At 43.6% G+C, this 21,028-nt stretch overlaps 1 protein-coding gene across 2 annotated transcripts in view; it reads right to left on the bottom strand.

Annotated features, from left to right (window-relative positions):
- The window catches only part of HS6ST2 (heparan sulfate 6-O-sulfotransferase 2), a 280,536-nt gene that overhangs the window by 60,913 nt on the left and 198,595 nt on the right, over window positions 1-21,028 (bottom strand). Inside the window, exon 3 of one of the 2 annotated variants that reach the window (XM_028092709.1) lies at window positions 18,260-18,292. The exons of the other annotated variant lie outside the window; for it this stretch is intronic. Within the exon in view, the coding sequence (XP_027948510.1) occupies window positions 18,260-18,292 (33 nt within the window). The remainder of the gene's footprint in view (window positions 1-18,259; window positions 18,293-21,028) is intronic. 2 annotated transcript variants of the gene reach the window in all.

The following is a 21,028-nucleotide window of genomic DNA, read 5'->3' as shown; positions in this document are numbered from 1 at the left end:
TGATAACACTAGCAGTCACACTCCAGAGGTGATGGTGAAAAGCACTGTCCAAACTGTAATGTCCTCTGCCAGTGTTAGCTCTAGTTGGTGGGATAGTTACGCCAAGTGTCAAGTGAGTTTTTATGCCAACTTGTCCAAGTGAACTTTTGGGAAAGAGCCAGTGTTAGTAATTACTGGGCTACTGGGGCTGTTCCCAAGGAGCAGATGAAGGCCTGCTCTCACCTAACAAAGCAAACCCCTGGGTTGTGGACCCGACTGTAGCTCCATCTCGGTGGAGGACAAAGTGGAAGTTGCCGGACTTCTGAGTCCTTGTTTTGTAAAATGGAAGGGTTTGGAGAGATCCTTAAAGACCGTTCCCTGTTACGACTTCTAAGTGTTTTGAGCTGGAAATGATGGCAAAGGAGAAAAGGGAAGCTTGCTAGCTCTTGATGTCAGAAAAATGATCAGAGAAACACCTCAGGCTGCTCCTGTCTGGTGGTCTCTGCGCATCATGGAAAGAGGACAGTCGTGGCAATTTTCCCGCACAGCTTCATGGGACATCACGGCCTCGTTGCTGCCAGTCTTTCCAAACTGAAATCTAGATCTTACTTATAATTTACGACAACTTATTCCATGTCTGGAAGGTTAAGCATGGTGCAGTCCCAGACAAGAAAACGTCAATAAGTCCTAAGGTTGTTTTACAGAAAGACGCATCTCTACGGGCTCTAGTGTTGGAATGCCTTTAGCCTAGAATAAAACCCTTCAGGACAAAAATGACTTTCAACAAATCATTCGAACAGCAACTGTCTCAGAGGATTTTCTCTTTAACTGTTCTTCATCTTGAACTCCAGGCATTTTCTCTCCTCGGTTCCTTTAAAAGTAAACCTCTTCCCCTTCACTAAACGAATCTTAATAAGTTGCCTCTTTTTTTAACAGCTCACTCTCCCTGGGTGTCTTGTCTCAGTCTGACAAGGTAGAACATGAGTGGTCCATATGTGAGGGGAGAGGGGGCACCGTGGCCCGCAGGCCTGGCTCTCTGACTTGTGTGTGGCTCAAAGACACCGGCTAAAACCCCCGGGAGGTCAAACAACAGGAAAAGCATCTGTTTTCAGGTTTGTTACTTGGGCTGGGGGAGGCAGGGGAGGCAGGGGAAGCTGGTTGTTTACAGAACAATTTATGGTTACAATTTCAGGGGTTGATTACTTGATTTCTTAATCCAGCTCCTCCTCACAGATCAAACACAGGTTCCAATAATGAAGTAATTTTAGGCGTGATTACAAGCAGTCTCCTACTGAGGGCTTTCTGCCTTGGAACAGGGAGCTCCCGTCCCATACTCGGTGTCACAGGCAGCGAGGGGGACAAGTGATGGGATGGCAGGCTCTTCTGCCCAGGCACGACGTCCCCTTTCCCTGCTCATGGTTGTCTCGGGGTGGTCAGCGTGCGGGTGGTGGGAGGGTGTAAGAACCGTCGCGGCCCTGAGCCACCCCCTCCCGTCTTCCGTGGGCGCCATTATTATCTGTGGACAAAACGGCCATTTTAGCCCTCCCTGCTGGCTCACTTTTGATGGCTTCTGATGGCCGACCAAATCAGGTCTGCATCTCGGCCTGGCATCCGAGACCCTTCATGACGAAACCCCAGCCTCACACATTCTCTACAGGGCACCGCACTGCCCTTCCCAGACCCCTCTGTGCTTGTCCTGCCTTCCGGGCCTTCACAAAGGCTCCCTCTCTGCCTGGGCTGCGCTTCTCCAGCTTCTCCTCCTGGCAAACTCCTGCTTCTCTTTGAAAACCAACAGTTGGGGCGCCTGGGTGGCTCAGTTGGTTAAGCGACTGCCTTCGGCTCAGGTCATGATCCTGGAGTCCCGGGATCGAGTGCCGCATCGGGCTCCCTGCTCAGCGGGGAGTCTGCTTCTCCCTCTGACCCTCCCCTCTCTCATGCTCTCTCTCTCTCTCATTCTCTCTCTCTCAAATAAATAAATAAATAAAATCTTTAAAAATAAATAAATAAAAATATTAAAAAAAAAAAGGAAAGAAAACCGACAGTTGTTGCCTTTTGTGTCCTGTCGGCTGCTCTCCAGACCCAGGCAAAATCAATCTTTTCCTCGTGGCTCCACTTTGTTCAGATCTGATTTTATCACATTGAATCATAAGATCTGTCCACATGTTTATCTTTATTTCCACCTTTTGCGGATTATGGGCGCTTTGTGGGTGTGTGGACTGGGTTTCATCTCTGCATTTCCCCCATCTCCTTCCCATCCAGGCCGATGGACACTAGGCAAATGTTTGTTGAATGCATCCGGATGGCATACAACTGTTTAGTATGCATTTTTTGTTTGCTTTTTTAAAAATGATTTTATTTATTTAAGAGAGAGAGAGAGAGACAGAGAGAGCATGAGCCGGGGGAGGCGCATGAAGGGGGAGAAAGACAAGCAGACTCCCCACCTCCCGCACTGAGCAGGGAGCCCGATGCAGGGCTCGATCCCAGGACCCTGAGATCATGGCCTGAGCTGAAGGCAGATGCTTAAACGAATGAGCCATCCAGGTGCTGCTAGTATGCATTTGAATTAGAGCAGAGGGAGTCACAGAATAATCCTCTTTCGTAGGGGTATGAAATGACCTCAAAGGGTGGTAGAGTGACTACCTATTCTTGGCCACACTCACGATCCCGTCTTTCCTCCCCTTAAAGGTAAAAAGACTTCCCAGCCACCGACCCGGAGGGCTCTGTCAGCCCATGCTGCAGGAGGAACCCTACACAATTCTCAGACAGCAAAGGAAAGCAAGGCTCTAGGAACAAAGCTTTGGTTTCGGGAAAGGCCAACCCTCTTTAACTGGTGTTTAGGGAAGGATCTCAGAGGTCAAAGCCTGAAAGAGGGAGTAGCATGTGAGAAGAAAAGCCATTCCCATGCTCCTTTTGAACTTCAGCACTGCTGCTAAATAGAGGAGGGAAGATAAAGGAAATGAACTTTGAACTCGGTTTAAATTATTGGGAGAATGTATTTAAATGTTTTTTTTTTTTTTTTTTTTTTACCACCAGCTGAGTGTTAACTATACGAATGCCCCAAAGTCATTAAGATTTTGCTTAACCCCTGAGGATAGCTTAGGAACCTAAACAATCCTTCCAGTGTGTCTAAAAGGGGAATTTTCAGGGGCACCTGGCTAGCTCAATCGGTTAAGCATCCAACTCTTGATTTCGGTTCAGGTCATGATCTCAGCGTCCTGGGATCGAGCCCCGTGTCGTCAGGCTCTGTGCTCAGTGGGGAGTCTGCTTGAGATTCCCTCTCTCCCTCTCTCTCTGCCCCTGCCGCCCCCCTCCCGCTAAAATAAATAAATATATAAACAAACAAATAAATAAACAATAAAATAAAAGAGGGGATTTTCAAAGGGAAGTGAGCTAGTTAATACACAAGCAGAGACTGATCTCTCTTAGCTCCCTAAGAGACCTAGGATGGTCTCAGCCTCCACTTCCCCAGCCCCGTGTGCACTGACCACCTCTAAATCATGGGCTTAGCACCACGTCACGTGTCAGGGCTTGGGGAACGGGGTCTGCAGTGAAGGCGCAGGTCTTCCTTTACAACCACATTCCCTGAAACAAACTGAGGCAGCCGTCACAACATTCAGCAGTGTAGTGTGTTTTCATCGAACCAGTTGTTTCAAAATAAGACTTGTGCCCTCCTTCCACAAATGCTGGCTGAAAACCTACTGGGTGCCAGGCACTGTGCCTGATGCTGGAGATGCCAAGGTGAATGAGACAATGGCAGGGAACTCAAGAAGCACCCAGTCTAATAAGAGACGCAGATGGTTAGAGAGCAGCCTGTCTCCTCTTCCAGCACCGGATGCAGCTGTTCTCTTCCAGATCAGCAGTGGCTGCCGGCTGGCCAAGTCCAGTGACCTCTTTTTAAGAATCAAACTTCTTGCCAGTCTTAGTCCTGTGACATCTGAGAAAAGACTTGATTCAGTTTAAGGCGTGAGCCCTGCCGATATCTAGGGGAAGAGCTCTCCAGGCCAAGGGAGAGGAGGAAAGGCCCTGAGGTAGCAGCCCATCTGGTATACGTGAAGGAAACCAAGGAGACCGGTGTGAGTGATAAAATACGAGGTCTGACCGGGAACAGGGGCCAGACTGGGCAGGGTCTTGCAGGCCTTGGGGAGGCCTCCATCTTGGACGGGTATCACCACCATAGGGTTTTGAACAGAGGAGTGACAAGATCTGAATTAACATTTTCAAAGGACCGTCAGCTTGGTTGTTGGGAAGAGAAGAGCCTGCAGTGAACCAGTGGGGGAAGCAGGGGAACCAGCCAGGAGCCTTTTACAGCAACCCACGTAAGAAATGACGGCATCTTGGACGGGGACAACAGAGGGGGTCAGACCCCAGCCGTACCATGAAAGCAGAGGAGACAGACTTTGCTAATGGATTACATGTGGCCTGGGAGAGAAAAATGTGAACGATCCCAAGGAACGTGACCAGAGCAACTGGAAGGACAGAGGTGCCATTTACTGAGATGGGAAAGATCAAGAGAGGGACACGTTTTCGGGAAAAGTCAGGAGTTTGCTTTGGGGCAGGTGAAGTGTCAGATCCTGATTAAGCTTCCCAGTGGAGGTATGGAGGAGGATGTCGGTCAGACGAGTCTGGAGCCCGGGGAAGAGGGGAGGCCGGAGACGCACACGGGACGCACAAGGTTGTCCCCAGCCTGTCAGCATCCCGGCCAAGCAGGTTCCACATGGCTCAACCGACACTGTCACCCAGATGGTGTAAGAGTCTGCAGCCGGCCTGGCCTCTTCACCACCGTCCTTTGTTCTTGGGGGACTCCCTTGACCTGCGAAAGTGGTGGTTCTTGTCATGGCAAAAGCTGGGTAAGAAAATACTATAGTGCTGGGTATGATATAGATTTCGTTATCCTGATAAGCTACCTTTCACCGAGGGAACACATTTTTGATGGAGTTGCTTTCCTTCTAACGTTGGCTAGAATCGGAATGTGAAGATCGGCATAAATACAAAATGGCGTCCTAGATGCCACAGAAGCTTCTCAAGAGATCAACATCGAATCAGATTCACCTGGAGGGGGACCTACTCTCAGGCCATGCACCCTCAAGCTAAATTCTTGGGCTATTATTTTAGGGGGAGGTGGTAAATAAATTGTAAGCAAAGCAAGAGAATCACAGTGTTTTGTTTCTTGCAGAAACTAATGGAAGTAGGAAAAAAAAAAAAAAAGACCAGATACTAAAACCTGCCCGAAACCTCACCTTTTAGCTGCAGTCCGTTTGTCTACTCGGTACATTGTTAGCTCCTTACTAAAGTCATTCGCTGGCTGGAAGCCTGACAAGTACTAATTATTCTCATTGCTTCCCTAACCCTGCAAGTAAAATTCACAGAAGTTTAAAAGCAGTACAATTTCAAAGCCTGGGGAACACAGTGTGCTCAAAAATTATCCGTCAAGCTTTAGAAACATAGACAGGTATCCAGCCAGAATGCATGGTGGGTTACTCGGGTTTCCTCATCCTGAAGCCACTTTCTACCCTTCCCTCTGACAGAAGGTTCGCTGGGAAAGCTGAGGTAATGGTCACAATGCACAAAGCCTTGACATCCGAGGCCTCCTTCCATTTGGGCATCAGGGGTCATTTACAGAGCCTCAAAGGAGGGAAGAGGTGGCCAAATCAGTCAGAAAATGACTGTGGTGGGCCCCAGAAAGCGAGGCCGGCGCCACGCAAGGGAAAGCTGCCAAGTCCTCAGATGGTCATAGCAATAGCAAAAGCCATGGGACGATTTTGTGGCACTGGTCGGTGCTCTTGGTGATTCAAGGTCCTCTGGTCCCCCATAAGTTTTGGTCTGCTTCTAGTCTTAAGGTAGCCTATGCATGTAGTCTCTCTGTCTGTCTGTCTGTCTGCATGCCTGCCTGCCTCTGCATATTTGCTGCCTACCCACCTGCCCACACTTTCATTTCCCTAGCACTCCCCGGGGTCGAACTAGAGATTTGGTAAGTTCTCCAGAATGATCTCCTAACACACCCCTTATATGACAGCTGGAGAAACCGAGGCCCAGACAGAAGTGACTCATCTGGGGTCTCACAGTGAATTTAACAGCAGAGTCAAAATGTGATCCTCGCTTGGCTGATTTTTCAGCTCTTGGTCTCCGTCCATCTCTGGCTCAGCCTCTTGCTACTTCATTGGTCTTTATCTCTACATTTCTGCTCCTCTCTCAGTCTGTCTCTCACGCCTACACACAAGTTTGGGGAAATTAATCTTAGTTTGGCACATGTCCTACTTTTTTAAAAGATTTACTTGTTCATTTCGGGGAGGGGGGTTGGTGAGAAGCTGAGGAAGAGGGAGAGAGAAACTCAAGCAGACTCCGTGCTGAGCGCAGAACCCAACGTGGGGCTCAACCTCACAACCCATGAGATCACGACCTGAGCCGAAACCAAGAGTTGGACGCTTAACCGACTGCACCACCCAGGCGCCCTGACATGTGTCCTACTTTTGCACCATTTTCTCACAACTGATCACATCCTCATAACATAAAGACTTAGCTCCTGTTACTTCACTGCATCACCTCAGCTCCAAGCTTCGGTCATGTTTTGGTAATATCTCCTTTTGCTAAAAAGGTCAGACTAAGCGCCTTTATTATTCTACAGATGCTGCTTTCACCTGTGGGATTATTACAACTAGGAAATATCTCAAGGCTAGTTCCTTAAATTAATTTTTATGATACCTCTTCTACCTCCACGTTGACCCTGACCTTAGAGTATTTGAAATACAGCACATATTTCCCCACAGCAAATTGAGAATCCACTTTTAATTTGATCCATACTTTCCAGTGTAACTTGTTGATAGTAAAAAGAAAGAAAGAAAGAAAGAAAATAAGAAGAAACTGCTTGCTTGCTCATCCCCAATTTAAAAAAATAACCCTATAATCTATTATGTATTATATACTAAATAGCTTTCAACTTGCAAAGTCGCAAAAAGAGAGAGAATACTCTCCAGAGGCTTTACAAATCCTGCAGAACACGACATGCCACTTTCTGTTTTCTTTGAATTTATATGAGAAGGGAAATGAGCATATCAGGTGTGATGGATATTCTTTCCAGTTTGTTGTCTGTTTCAGATTATAAGCTCCCAGAAGACAGGGCTATCTTAATCCTCTGCTCAGGGCCTATTTACTGTCTTAGGTAAACAGGCAATGAACCTGTGCTTTCGGCGGCAGTTGCTGCTAGAAATGGAGATGGTGTTGCAAAAAGAAAAAAAAAAAAGAAAAGAAATGAAAATCAAGGCTGGCTCCTCACCACAGGTCAGCTGAGAGTTATTCTGACCCAGCTTGATTCCACATTCAAGGAGAAACCCTAGAATATTCCCTCTAACACCTACCTATTTTGAAGCTAGGTCACACCACTCTATCTGCCTTTGAAAAAATGGCAAATAGATTTAATACAGATGCACGTGAATGATGCCAAGGCTGCAAAGAGATTTATTGGAGGCAAAGAAAATGAGCGTCCCTGCTCCATCACTTGCTATAGCAACTCAGAGACGAGTTCCCCCACTAGCCCCTGACCCAACAACCTCAATCTAGGGCAGACTCTCCGAGGAAGCAACCGCGTACCTTTGGATTAGCACGCACCGGATTCCATCATGTTTATTTGTCTCCCCAATTCAGCTGTGAGTACCACAGAGGCAGGGTCTCTCTCTGATTCACCTCCGTACCCCCAGGGCCTGGCGCAATGTCTGGCAGTGCAGTTGTTCAAGTAAACACCCAAGGAGCAGATCAGTGCTTCTTGAAGTAGGGGACTAAAATCACGCGAAAGATGCGATTAAACAGCAATCACTGGCTTCCTCCCATCTTACAAGACCGTCTTTGCTAGCTCTCCTTTCTGGGGGACACACTGTTGCTTATAAACATCTTCTGTTTTCGTACACTCAAATCGACTGCATCTCATCCAAATGGTGTATTAGCGCTCTACGGATTTATTTGATACAAAATGGCATAAATGAAGTGTCACTTTATGTGGACGAATAAAATGAAGGGACTAAACTATAAGCTGTCATCATCAAATTTCGTCTATTACAGCCATATTACATAGTTTGGGGTATCTCTAAATGTTTATTTTATGCCCTGCTCCTAATCCTATGATAATTCTACCAACATAATAGTTAAAGCACATTTGCCCGTGCTGACAAGGATTGGCCGGGTTTAAAGAGAGTCAGGGTAATAGTGCTGTGGACAGCTACAGATGTCTAAATGTTCATTGAAGGACATCACCCATTGTCCCGATCCTTCCGCTGCATTTAAGAACACAAAAGTGCTCGTGACTACTCAGCATAGTATACATTTCATCGGCACTCAGAAATATTACATTAATTACATGTAACCCTCATTTGGCCCAAATCATTATCAATCAATTTGATCTTCTACTTTATTTATGAGACCTGGCTCCGTATCATTCTTGATGATTCCAAAAACCACATACCCCCACAAAGGACAAACTTTGTCCCCACCGAGTTTATTCCAAAGGCTACACATTCTCCTTGTAACACTCTGCTTATTTCCTTCATAACATCGATCACAATCTGGACATGCTTTTCTGACTTGCTTGTTTTGGATGGTCTATAGGCTACCACTAGACTGTAAGCTAAGAAGAAAATGAACATCCTTGCTCCATCACTTAGCGCTAAGAATAGTGCTGGGTTATGGTAGCTGCTCAATAAATAATCTATCTGTAATGACTGCATGGATTAATCAATTAATAGTAAATCTTCAACCACAGATAATCACCCAAGTTGGAGGTTCCCTCCTGGTGTCCCCAAATCTACTGAAGGCCATCACCTGTTTCCTTCGGTCTCACTATGATTCAGTGCCAACCAACCTATGATTGCAGGCTATGAACAACCATGAACAAGAGTTCTCATTGCCAAGATGTGAAACTCCTCCTCCATAAGAAGAGGAAATCAGAGTTCTTGTGCTTTCGATTGTTGTAGGATGGAAGGTTGGGATAGGGGACCATCCCCTAGTTATTCTGCCTTCACTTTGCATTCAGATTAGAAATGCAATGCTCAGGTACTCACATTAAACTGTAGTTCATGTGGATTGAATTTCAAATCAACCTCAAGAGTATTCTTTTATTTATAAATATTTTACTAGCATTGTGAAAGAGACACTGAAGGTGCTCATATAAAAAGAATCAATGAAGCTTGCAGAACGTTCCTGGTGGATGGTTTAACGTTAGATTTTATGATCACTGAGTGTGAAATCACATGGCTCTTCAATGGTAGAGCACTGTATCCTTTTCAGAGGGTCTTCACTGTATAGCTCCCATCCTCCCATCCTATTTCATTTTCTCATAAAAGATACCAGCATTCACAGTTATCAGCAATTACTTTTTTGAGCTCTCTTAGTTTATTTCACCCTTATGGATTTCAGAAAATCCTCTGTGTTTCCTATGTACCCAGAAAGTAACTCCCATTAATTAGCCAAGAAAGGCTATTTGTGCAAAAGAATACCACAGTGACCCCTCTCCTCTGCATAGGTTCAGAAAGGAGGCTATCATATGAAAGGTGTGCGTGAGTCAGAAGACGGCTTCTGCCTAATGCATCACATAATGTTCATTTCTTCTCTGTAGCTTGTATTCCTTTTCATTCAAACAAGCTGCAATGGGCTTAAGAGACTCTTCATTTTGCTTCATGCATCATCTATGACATTGTCAGATCAATTCATACGGGAAAACATGAGGGAAAGACTACGTACAGGCTCTTCATAAAGTCTGTGCATTTCCATTTTAATATAGAAACAATCAGTAAAGGCCATTTAAAGGCCCATTCCTGCCAGTTTAGGATGACTCTGACATTCCACGGCTGTCCATGAGCAGCCTCCTTTTAGGGCTCCTGACAAATGAACAAGAGCTCCCAGAAATGAGAAGGGAAACCGTGCCCTGTGGCGAGCAGAAATCAAGTCGAAAATTGTAGAAGCCGTGAGAAGAAAGACCAATGTGCTGTCAAATGCCATTTACACACGGTCTCTAGCATACCTACAGCCCAAAGTATAAAAGTTTGAAAAGTTTTCAAACCACATAAGGCCTTGATGAAGCCCCTTATAATTCCAGTGTCTGGCTGATGAGGCAATTCTGAGTGTCTGGAAAGTCAATGGAGTAAATTGGATGATAAGCCAATGAAAGTGAAGGGACAGGGAGCCCCATGGTGCCACGGTGACAGTCATTTTTTTTTCCTAGTGCAATTTTAGGATTTCGAAGAAGGGCCATTTGCCAAGTAGGAAATATTTCAACTCTGGAAGGGGAAAGAAATAATCTAGTAATTTCTAACTTGTGAAATAGTGTTCTCCATTTTACGTGCACACAGGATCGCCAGTGATATATAGCTATAGTACAAATGCCCTGAGTAAGACATTGAGACCAAACTCATGGAAAATATTGCAGACAAAAAAATTCTAGAATAGTGAAATAGAAAGATAAGGCAGGGGCAACAAATATACCTGGAAAAAGGATTTAAGGAACCAAGAATCTAAAATCAAAGGCTTTTGCGTCTTTTGATGGAGAAATGAGCTCCAGCTGTAATCAAGAATGGGCGTTAAAGCAGTGATGTATACGTTTAATTGCAGATCCCCAGCCTATAGCCACAATCTCCCCTTCTGCATTTGTTTCTAGTGAATCTCGAGTCTTAGGCTCCATTTGCAACCCAGCCACTCTTTCCTCGATGGCACCTTCTACTACCAGCTGACCCCAAACCCTCCAAAGCAAAACGTGCTTTACCTATCGCTAAGGGATTTTACTCAACTTCATTGATAAAGTTCTTTGAGAATAACGAATTACAAGTGCTGTGAACAGAAGTAGCACCAAGGATTAAACAGCAGAAGCAAGCAAACAAGTAAGCAACCAAGCATAGTGAGCATAGGCAATTGCCAATCAAGGGGCCCGGCAAGATGCAGTTGACCGGTGTTCTTGTCTCGAGTCTGCTGCTAACCGTGTATACTTAGGTGAGTCCTTGTCTTGGGGGGCATCTGTGTCCTCACCTGCACAACATTACAGCCTTTTAGATTGGAGCCATATGGGAACTCCCTGCACTGTGTTCCTCGCCTTTTTCCATAAGCCCTTTTTCCTCTTCTGTGTCCAAATCCTGTGACTGGAAATTACACAGGTGCTTCCCGGAGTTTCTAAACCCTCTTGGATCCTCTTCTCCTTCAGACTCCCTTGCGAGTGCAAAATCACGGCCAGCTTCTCTCCAGAGTTTTAAGAGATGGCACTCCCCGCATCGCACTGTGTTTAGAACATGGCGGAGTGTCAGAATCCTAAGTGGGAGAGTGACAACAGAGAAGGGCGTTCCAAGGGTACTTTAGACGGTGGTGACTTTGTATTTGGTCTGCCTTCTCTGCAGCCACCCTTCCTGCTTCCCCATCCTCACTCACAAAGTCCAGGGCAGCAGATGCACGCAGATGTGGGGAAGTCCGGGAAGGCAAGCCTCCCAACTTGTACCTCAGTTCCTCACTGAGCCTCACCGGGAAGACAGCCCAGTGATGGCTGGAACCATCCCGAGTGGCTCCTTAAGAGTTAACATGCTTTTCTTGGCACCTAACTCACCAGTGGGCAACACCTGCGTCATGTCATTTTGAAGACAATTTAGCACGCTTTCCTTCATTTTTGTGGTATTTGGTTCTTTTTGAAGATTTCCTGTGGGCAAGCTGAAAAGACAGTGAACTTTCAGATATTCACATTTAAGAAGCTGACAGTTGCATCTGTGGTGTTAAATTGCTGCCCTAGCTGGCAGAGGTTAAAACAAGAAGCAATGTTTTAACTTCTTGTGACATTTACAAGAATTGTAAAGCTGCCTTTTGCCGGAAAACTTATGCTTAATCTAAGCAATTCTGATTATACTAGAAAATGTTCCTACATATCCACTTTACAAAATTACACAGAATGTTGGAAAGAAATCTTGGCCCGTGTCTCTGAAAACAACTAATTGTACCACTTTAGAGCTAGAAAGAACCTTAGGGACCATCGACTTTGAACAGTGGTTTTATAGATGAAAAAACAGAGAGAGAGGAAGTCATCTGTCTCAGGTCGTAGAGATCATTTGTAGTGGTCCTTCCCATTCCCAGTCCAGGGCTCTTCCCTCTGCAGAAGTGGACAAAGCCAAATGCCATCACAGTTACTAACTTTCTTTTTTTTTTAAGATTTTATTTATTTATTTGAGAGAGAGAGAGAGAATGAGAGATAGAAAGCACTAGAGGGAAGAGGGTCAGAGGGAGAAGCAGACTCCCCACTGAGCAGGAAGTCCGATGCGGGACTCGATCCCGAGACTCCAGGATCATGACCTGAGCCGAAGGCAGTCGCTTAACCAACTGAGCCACCCAGGCGCCCACAGTTACTATGTTCAATGCTTGTGTTTTTCTTTCGACGGGTAGTTTGCCTTGAGTAACAAAAATGCTTTGAGTGATCAAGCGAAATATCCCTGAGGGATTAGTAGGCCCACCGATGTTCTATGACAGAGGAGAGGGTGAACCTGCAGGATTCTAATGCTGACAAGGACAAGAAAAGTATGGGACAGAAGTCTAATAAGAGGGTATATTGGGTTATATTTCAGGACTAGCTAAGGGAAGGTGGTCCCAAGGATAGAGTAACCAGAAGCAGCAAAATGAGAATTAGTACCCAATCCACTATGAAATAGAGGAAACCAAAGGGCCCGGACCAAGTATTAGTGAGGTCTGTACAAAACAGATACAAGCAAAGCGCAAAATTCACCCTGATCGCTCCCCACCCATCCCATCATCGTTCATCCACTTTTTTTTTTTATTTTCTTCATTGCACTTCTCTCTCTCTGAGACTAGCTTGTTCATTTTCAGTTTCCCTCCAACATATGTGCATATACCCCTTAAGGAACACAAGAAAGTGGGGCGCCTGGGTAGCTCAGTCGGTTAAGCATCCAACTCTCGATCTCAGCTCAGGTCTTGATCTCGGGGTCGTGAGTTCGAGCCGCACATTGGGCTCCACGCTGGCCATGGAGCCTACTTAAAAAAAAAAACCAAAACACAAGAACAGGGACAGTGTCTGTCTTATTGTCCCCAGTGCCTAGAACAGTGCCTAAAATATGTAAGTACTCAGTAGATGCATACTGAATGAATAAATCTGATCAAGGTAAAAGAAGTCAGACTATGGCTGATGCAAACCATGAGAACAAAGACATCCAAGACTATAAATTCAAGTATGGTTTTATTATTCTTACTTCTAATCACAACAAGAGAAGTATACCAATGCCTTTAACTAATTTAGGTCAAAAAAACCCCACAAAAACACCAGTCAATATATGCATCATTATTACGAGAGCTTTCATGCCACGAGAGTCCCGAAGGCGGGAGGTGCTGACATAATGAAAGACAGTGGTGCCATCTACATATTCATAGCAGGAGGTCTGGGGGCATCAAAGTAGGTTTTTGGGATAACAAATGACACAAGGATCTTTGAGAATTAAGAATGATCATGAAGGGGACTTTGAAATTGAAAACTGGGACCAAGAGCGCTTGGATTTAAGACTTGCAAACAAAGGGTCAGGCTAAATTTCAGAAGAGGAGGCTGGGGTACACCAATGAAGGCCAAGATCTCAGCCGATGTCAGAGGCCATTACAATTTGGAGGCTAAGATGGCCTCTGAAGATGCCATAGGGCAGTAACTCAACTGGAAGGATGTCAGTAATTTTGGGAATGGGGTCACCCTTCTTCAAAAGGAATACTGTTCCCTGTGCTGAAGCTACAAGCTGGGTCAGTAGTTGCTGTGAGAAAAGTTCATTTACAAAGAATTCTCTTACAAAGAATTACAAAGAATACTATATGTACTAACCAGGATCTGTCTATCCCTTTGCTCTAATTAAATTTTAGAGTTGGACATAATCATTCTTACTCTGCTGTGAAACACTGAAAGCTGGCTACAAATGTAAAATCCCAAAGTAATTCAATATTTGCTAAATTTGAAGGAAGTAATCAGTTTCTAATTCGAATTTATGCACATTCTTTTCCCACTTTAGCATTGTCGTATTTCCCTTAAGTTCCTCTTTGGTCATTAAGATTGTCTGCAAGGTTATAGTCATTGAACAGTTTGTCACATGCTGCAGATATTTCTAGACCAAATTAAACTCTCAGTGTACTTGCATATAACTAAAGAAAAATGTATTAGGCACTTAAGGACAGATACTTTATATGTTCTACATTCACAGCCCCATTGGTCCACAGAGAATGGCATCTCCACTAGGTATTCAGTAAATATTTGCCAAACGAATCAAAGAAAAAAAATTATCTACCCTCTGATAGAATTATGCTCACATATTCCAAAATCTCAGGCCCATCTGACCCAGCATGTGCGTATGTATCTATGCATGCACGTGCTCTTCAAATTCCCACGTGCTCATCCGTCGAGTTGAATACATTATTCTTCCTCCTGGCATGCGTGTCTATGGAACAAAACACCGAAGCAAGATTCACCATGAAAATCATCCCTAGGAAGATACTTTAACATTTCCCTCAAACATGCCATCCTTCCAGCACCTAAAAAATTGAACTCAATTTTCATGAGGGAAGCTGTTCCCGTCTCCCTAGAAAACATATACTTTTAAAGTTTGAGCTCCAATTTACATCTCCAAGTTCATCATAACAGAAAGGCACAGTTTACTTGTCCCTGGAAAATTCATTTTGAACCACTTTTCCTAACACAGCCTCCTTTCATGTCTGCTTAGACTAATGCCCAGCACTTCTTCCATGTTTTCAACTCTTACTACTTCTTGAAGTCAGATTCCCCCATCTGTATTCCTGAGGCAGGATGACAAAAGCCAGACTACACTTCAGCCTCCTAGGATATCCTGCCCTGGAGATGCTCAGCAGGCAACTGGAAATTGGAGTTAGCCTGGAGCTCCGAAACGAGTTAAGGATTGGAGAGGTCAGTTTGGGAATCATTAGTGTAGAGGTGAAAGGTGAAGCTATGTGGGGAGATGAAGTTACCCAGAATGAGAACATAGCAAGAGAAGAGAAGCAGATCAATGACAGGACCTTGGGAATTGCTCCATTTAAATGTGTGGAGTGGGAGGGAGAGGCTGTGTGAGTGTGTGTGTGTGTGTGTGTGTGTGTGAGTGTGTGTGCACACGCATGCGCTTAAAAGAGATCCCAACAAAGGAAACTTAAGAAGCATTGAGAAGAAGAGAGGAGGTGAACCAAGATAAAGGATGAATGCTTTCAAGCTAGAGAAGATGTGCAAAACACCAGAACCTCCAAAGAGTTCAAGAAGACTGAGGCCACAGAAGCAGCCAATGGATTTTGAAACCTGGCAGTCATAAATAACCTTTAGGAAAACAGCCTTCCTCTGTCATTTTTGTGGACTTTCGGTGCCCACATGCGGATGTGGTTAAGTGTATATGCATGTACCCCAAACTACCATAAGATTAAATATTGGACATGAGTAAGACTGTACTGGGTGTGTCAGATAACAGTAGTAATAACCACTACCACGTACTGATGGCTTATAACGTGCCAGGAACAGTGCCAAGCACTTGATAGGCCTGATCTCAATTTAATTTTCGCAGCAAGTCTATAAAGTGGCTACATTTTACATGTGAAGAAACTGACAGCCCACAGAAGTTAAATAAGTTACTCAAGGTTGCGCTGTGAGAAAGTGGCAGCACCAGGACTGGACTGGAGGACGGACTGACAGTAACACTTGAGCCATAGTGACGTGAGCTGGGTCCTCTGTGCGCGGGGAGGAAAGAAAGAGCTGATAGTGGTTGACGGTCTCCCATTGCCAAGTGCTTTGCTTAGGACATCCCCCTTCACACATATACCATCAACACAATGGCTATGTTTAGGGTAACCTTACAAAGGCATATTTTTAAAAACTCTGATTCAGCTTTTTAGAAAAGAAGCTGAAGCCATAGGATTCTAAAGCATCCCGTTATAATTCAAATGTATTTACTATAATAGCTCCCAATGGTTTGAACGTTAAAAAAAAAAAAAGTGTGGCATCATTGATTTGGTGGTTGTTCCTGACACCCAAATGACTGACAGTCCAACTCATTTGAAAAGTGAAGGAATTTGACAGGTGATCTAAAGGCCTCCTCCAGCCTTGAGCTTCTCTGATTCTCATGGGCGTGTCTCATGCCAATAATTTTAAAGATATGGAGTATGGGGTGGAATGTCAAGTGCAGCAGCAGAACTGGCTGGTACATCAGCACCCTTTCCTTCCTTAAATGTATAGAGGCCTACGGTTAAAATCTTACAAAAACAGCCTTTGGTTGTTCAAACCATTGATTGCTAACTTAAGCAGAAACTTGGAAACTCCATCACAAAATGATACACTGAAAATCCAGCCAAATCATTTGCTTACAAGCAACTGCAGACCTTATAATATGGCTGGCGGTAGGAAAAAGAGAGAGAGAGTGACACTCCGGCAATTAATGTTTTTGCTGTCTATAGAAAAACAAATGAGGTTCTGGTCTGAAACAATTAGTATCACTGTTAATTGTGCATGTGCGTAGCAATAATACAAGGCATTTGGGATGGCTTCCACTGATTGTTCCCTTCTTTCTCTGGATTACAGAATCCATTCAGACAACTAAATAATAGCAAGCATTTATGCAAATTGTTAATTATGAGGCAGAGATCATCATAATCTTGTATATTTCTCAAACTGCATGCACAGTGGGGATTACCAAATGAATCGTTACTTTATTATTTTACTAGTGGATGAAAAATATACTAGCCTTGCAAATGGTTTTCATGTATCATTCAGCCCACCAGCATTAAAAATGGCCCCAGCGACATTTTCCAAAGCTGTTTCTTCTCCATCTCCCCATCTGTACCTCTCTTCCTTTCTCACAAACGAAGAGCAGGTATAAATTTCTCTGAGAATAACTTCTAGTCAAACTGATCAGTGCCATAATCAAAATAGAGCACGTCAAGATCCACTCTGTGATGCACCAAGACTGGTATAGATACATGCTTCTATTGTGCAGTAAATTTTAAAACAAAACGAAAACAAAATTCTCAACATTTCCTGTTAAAGCAATTCCTGGGATAATAGCCTGTATGTTATTGGCCATTGTCTTAATGGTCATTTACTATTTTATTTTACAGACGAGGAAATCAAGGCTCACAGCAGAGATGGGGCTTGAGCAGAGTCACTCCACTCGTAGTGGCACAATCTCATACTCTCGCCACCAAGCTACATCCAGTCTATGATCTTTAAATGCCCTTCCATACTCATATTGTGTGATTAGGGGTCTATGTGGCTCTATACCATTTGTCCCAAGGAACTGTAATCTGACCACAGAATTAAAGACTGAATTTACTATTCTCAGCTGTCGACTCCACTGAGGCCCTAATGAGAAAATGGAAGCCCAGCTACTGAAAGCCAAACTGGGCATTTAAGAAGTGGCCCATCTATTCTATTTGAATGAGAATCTGCCCCTGGTGAAGGAATCCCAAGTCTACCACCTTTGCTGCCTAACCCTTTTGGCCAGGGAGTATAGGATGGGGGCGAGGTGGACTAGAAGAGAAAGCAAAGACAACAGTAAATATTTCTGGTGCCAATAAGCCTGTAATAGTCCAAATACAGTGCTGGTGAGTATCGTGATCTTAGAAAACCACGTGCCAAGCAACTAGTGCACACATTTACAAATAGCTAATGATTCTCATTAGCCTCTTCAGCCCTGGTTGCAATATGAGGGTACTGCAAAGGTGCTGTTCTGGAGCATTCTCGATACCCCTCTACCCCCACAGTTAGGAACTTTCCTGTGTTTGGTTAGATTTGCTCTGCTGCAGAGTTCCTGTCATAAAGGCCCCTCACCTATGGGATTATTCTACCTTGCAAGACTCCATATTTACACACTTTAAAAGCCCTGATATTTTCAAATAATTGATTTTCCCTCAATGAAATGCTGGCCTTGTTCTTCCCTAAACTACCAACCAGCCTAAGTGACAGGCAGGCATGCCGGAAGCACTGAAAAACACTTTGTCAATGGTGACAGGTTCTTCGCAAAACACTCTACTAATGACCAACTGCCCAACTGTCTGGGATGCTGGCCCTGAACATCCATCCCACTTCTGCACTGGGTCAGCTTTACAGACCTGAGACAACATGCCTGGGCAGTTTCAGCTGTTTTAGACTTAAAAAAAAAAAAAAAAAAGAGCCCGAGAAAGAATGTGTCCAAGCCAAAATCTAACTATTCATTGTACTGAAATCAAACCAATAGGTGACTGTAGAGTCTGTTTATTCTAGCTTACTTGGGTTCAGTTGAACTGAAAATACATTGTCACTTACCTTGCTGCATCTAGAATCTGAAAAATCCTCCACCTGTTAAAGGAACAGTAAAACCAGGTGCTAGCAAGAGCTTGGTAAGAGATGAGTTAAAATAATAAAAGTCTTCCATTTTGCTTTGCTAGTGTGTATTTTTCCAGTTTCCCAAACCACAAGGAAACAACTCATGGATGGCTCCTCCACATTGCTCCCTATTTGCTCCTCTCCAGGAGTGGGGGATTATGAATCAGGGGGCTCAGATGGGCAAGGCAATGTGAGAGCCAGACCTCTGGCGAGGCTATCAGCTGAGAATGATAGATCCATCACTCGGTCATGCTCGTTCCTTGCCCTTCCCTAAAGTGATGGCAATCTAAGCAAAACACAAATGTCAATAAACCAAAAACCAAACCAAACCAAATGCTATGGCGTCACTAATATGGAAGCACCTGGTGGAAAAGATCTAGGAGGAATTTCCAGGATTTTTTAAAATATTATCAGTAATACATGAAACACGAACAGCAAAAGGAAAAGAAAACAATGATTAGACTTTGCTGATGCTCTTCAAAAAGATGAAAACTCAAAGCGCACACACAGTGATCCATAAATTGTCACTCCAGTCCCTTCCACACAAACACAAGACACCCACCAAAGTAAGCAATGTTTCTCCATGCAAAAACAAAACAAAACAAAACAAGGCTTAGCTGTTTTCTTAATACATGTCTTAAGAGTCACAAACACTAATTCCATTACATGAATTTCTGATATTAGCAGGGACTGGGAATTTGTGCACACGTCAATTGCTAATTTGAGGGTTCAAGTGGACTCAAATTAGCTTTTCATTGTGTATTAAGCCAGAACAAGGGATATCACAATGTAATAACACATTTGTGCCCAAAGTGAGTTATACAGCCTGTACATTTTCTTGGGACAAGTGCTTCTTCATATCGGATATGTCTGGATGCTCCAGAAGTGAGTTAAGAGAGACTTTTAATTGCTTGGCCAGCAGCAGAGCCTTTGCCTCATCATTTGAGAAACAGTGTAAGACTCTTATCATCAGTTCCTGGCTAAGCACCCTCTTCCCTGGTTCTGTGAGTTAAGACTGTGGGAGAAGCTAATGTTATGAGAAACAAAAGTGATGTACTTGGTGAGCTTGACAAAAGCTCTGTTGGACAAGATACCCCCATTAGCTGACTTACCATCCAGGGCCCAATGTGCTCTTCTTCCATTCCAGCCGCAAGAAAGAAGTAATCTAGAATGTTCTGACCTACCCCATGACCTAGTTTCCCTACACGGTGAAGAGAGGCTAGAACCTCTTCCACTGCACTCAGCCTCATGAACAAAAAATAACACAACTTTGGGTGAAAAATTAAGAAAAAAAAACAAGGAAACACAGAGCTATATGTTGATTCTCAGTACTAGAAAATTCCAAAGTCAAATATGTAGCACATTCCAGAACCATAATTTTCATTCTACTGCAGTAATAGAAATCCTCAAATAATAGAAGTATGTACATAAATGATTTATTATATGGGGACTAGACCAAATTTAACTCTGATCAGGGGAACTATTATCTCTTGATATTTTTAAAAAATTTCTATGTAAATTTCTCAACTGCCTATGAAAGTTTGCCTGATGGTTGCACTGAGACTTTTGGGAGTTCATTGCCTTACCTGGAAATCCAGGTTGCCAGAAGTGGAATATTCAATGGTGATCCAGGAAGATGTTACAGGTGCATCAATCAAAATGGCGGGCAGTCATCAGAAGTGAATCAAAGGCCATGGAGAGAAAAGGCAAAAAAAAGGGAAAGGCATACTGATTAGAAAAAATGAATTAACTTTATGAACCCATTTTACCCGTGTGCGCGCGTGCGCGCGCGCGCACACACACACACACACACACACACACACACTTTGGGAATGTTCTTAAATGGAATCTTTTAAAAGGGCTCTTTTTTAAAAAGAAAAGATTTATTCATTTGCGGGGGAGGGAGAGAGAGAAAGAGAAAAAGCAGAGAGCGTGAGTTGGGGGAGAGGCAAAGGGAGAGGGAGAAAGAGAGAATCTCAAGCACACTACGCTCAGCGTAGAGCTCAAGGACTTGGGGCTCGATCCCAGGACCCTGAGAGCATGACCTGAGCCGAAATCAAGAGACAGATGCTTAACTGACTAAGCCATGCAGGTGTCCCTAAAAGGGCTCTTTAATAAAAAGAAGGGGTAATTATAAGATGTGACAGAGATGCTAGATATCACTACAATGGCAATCATATTACAATATATATAAATGTATTAAATAAACACAGTATACCTCAAATGTGGGAATGCATGGAGCACTGGGTGTTATGCACAAACAATGAATCATGGAACACTACATCAAAAACTAATGATGTAATGTATGGTGATTAACATAACAATAAAAAATTATTAAAAAAAACTAATGATGTAATGTATGGTGATTAACATAACATAATAAAATTAAATTTAAAAAAATCTTCCACAAGATTGTAAATTTCCTCAAGGCAGGGATTTGTGTCTGTTCTAGTCAATGTTGTTGTCATTGTTGTATGTTGTATGTCAACAATGTTGTATGTCAAATACATTTACTAAAATATTACCCCACAAACAAGTTTGGTATTTCGTATGTGCCAAGCATTATTATAGGTATTGAGGATGCAGCAGTGACTAGAACGGACACAAATCCCTGCCTCGAGGAAATTTACAATCTTGTGGAAGATTTTTTTTAATTTAATTTTATTATGTCATGTTAATCACCATACATTACATCATTAGTTTTTGATG

The sequence above is a fragment of the Eumetopias jubatus genome, unplaced genomic scaffold (assembly GCF_037043125.1).
Source record: "Eumetopias jubatus isolate StellerSeaLion01/CBP00866 unplaced genomic scaffold, mEumJub1_p1.0 scaffold_11, whole genome shotgun sequence".
In the NCBI taxonomy this organism is placed as follows: domain Eukaryota; kingdom Metazoa; phylum Chordata; class Mammalia; order Carnivora; family Otariidae; genus Eumetopias; species Eumetopias jubatus.
This window is presented reverse-complemented; position numbering and strand designations above follow the sequence as displayed.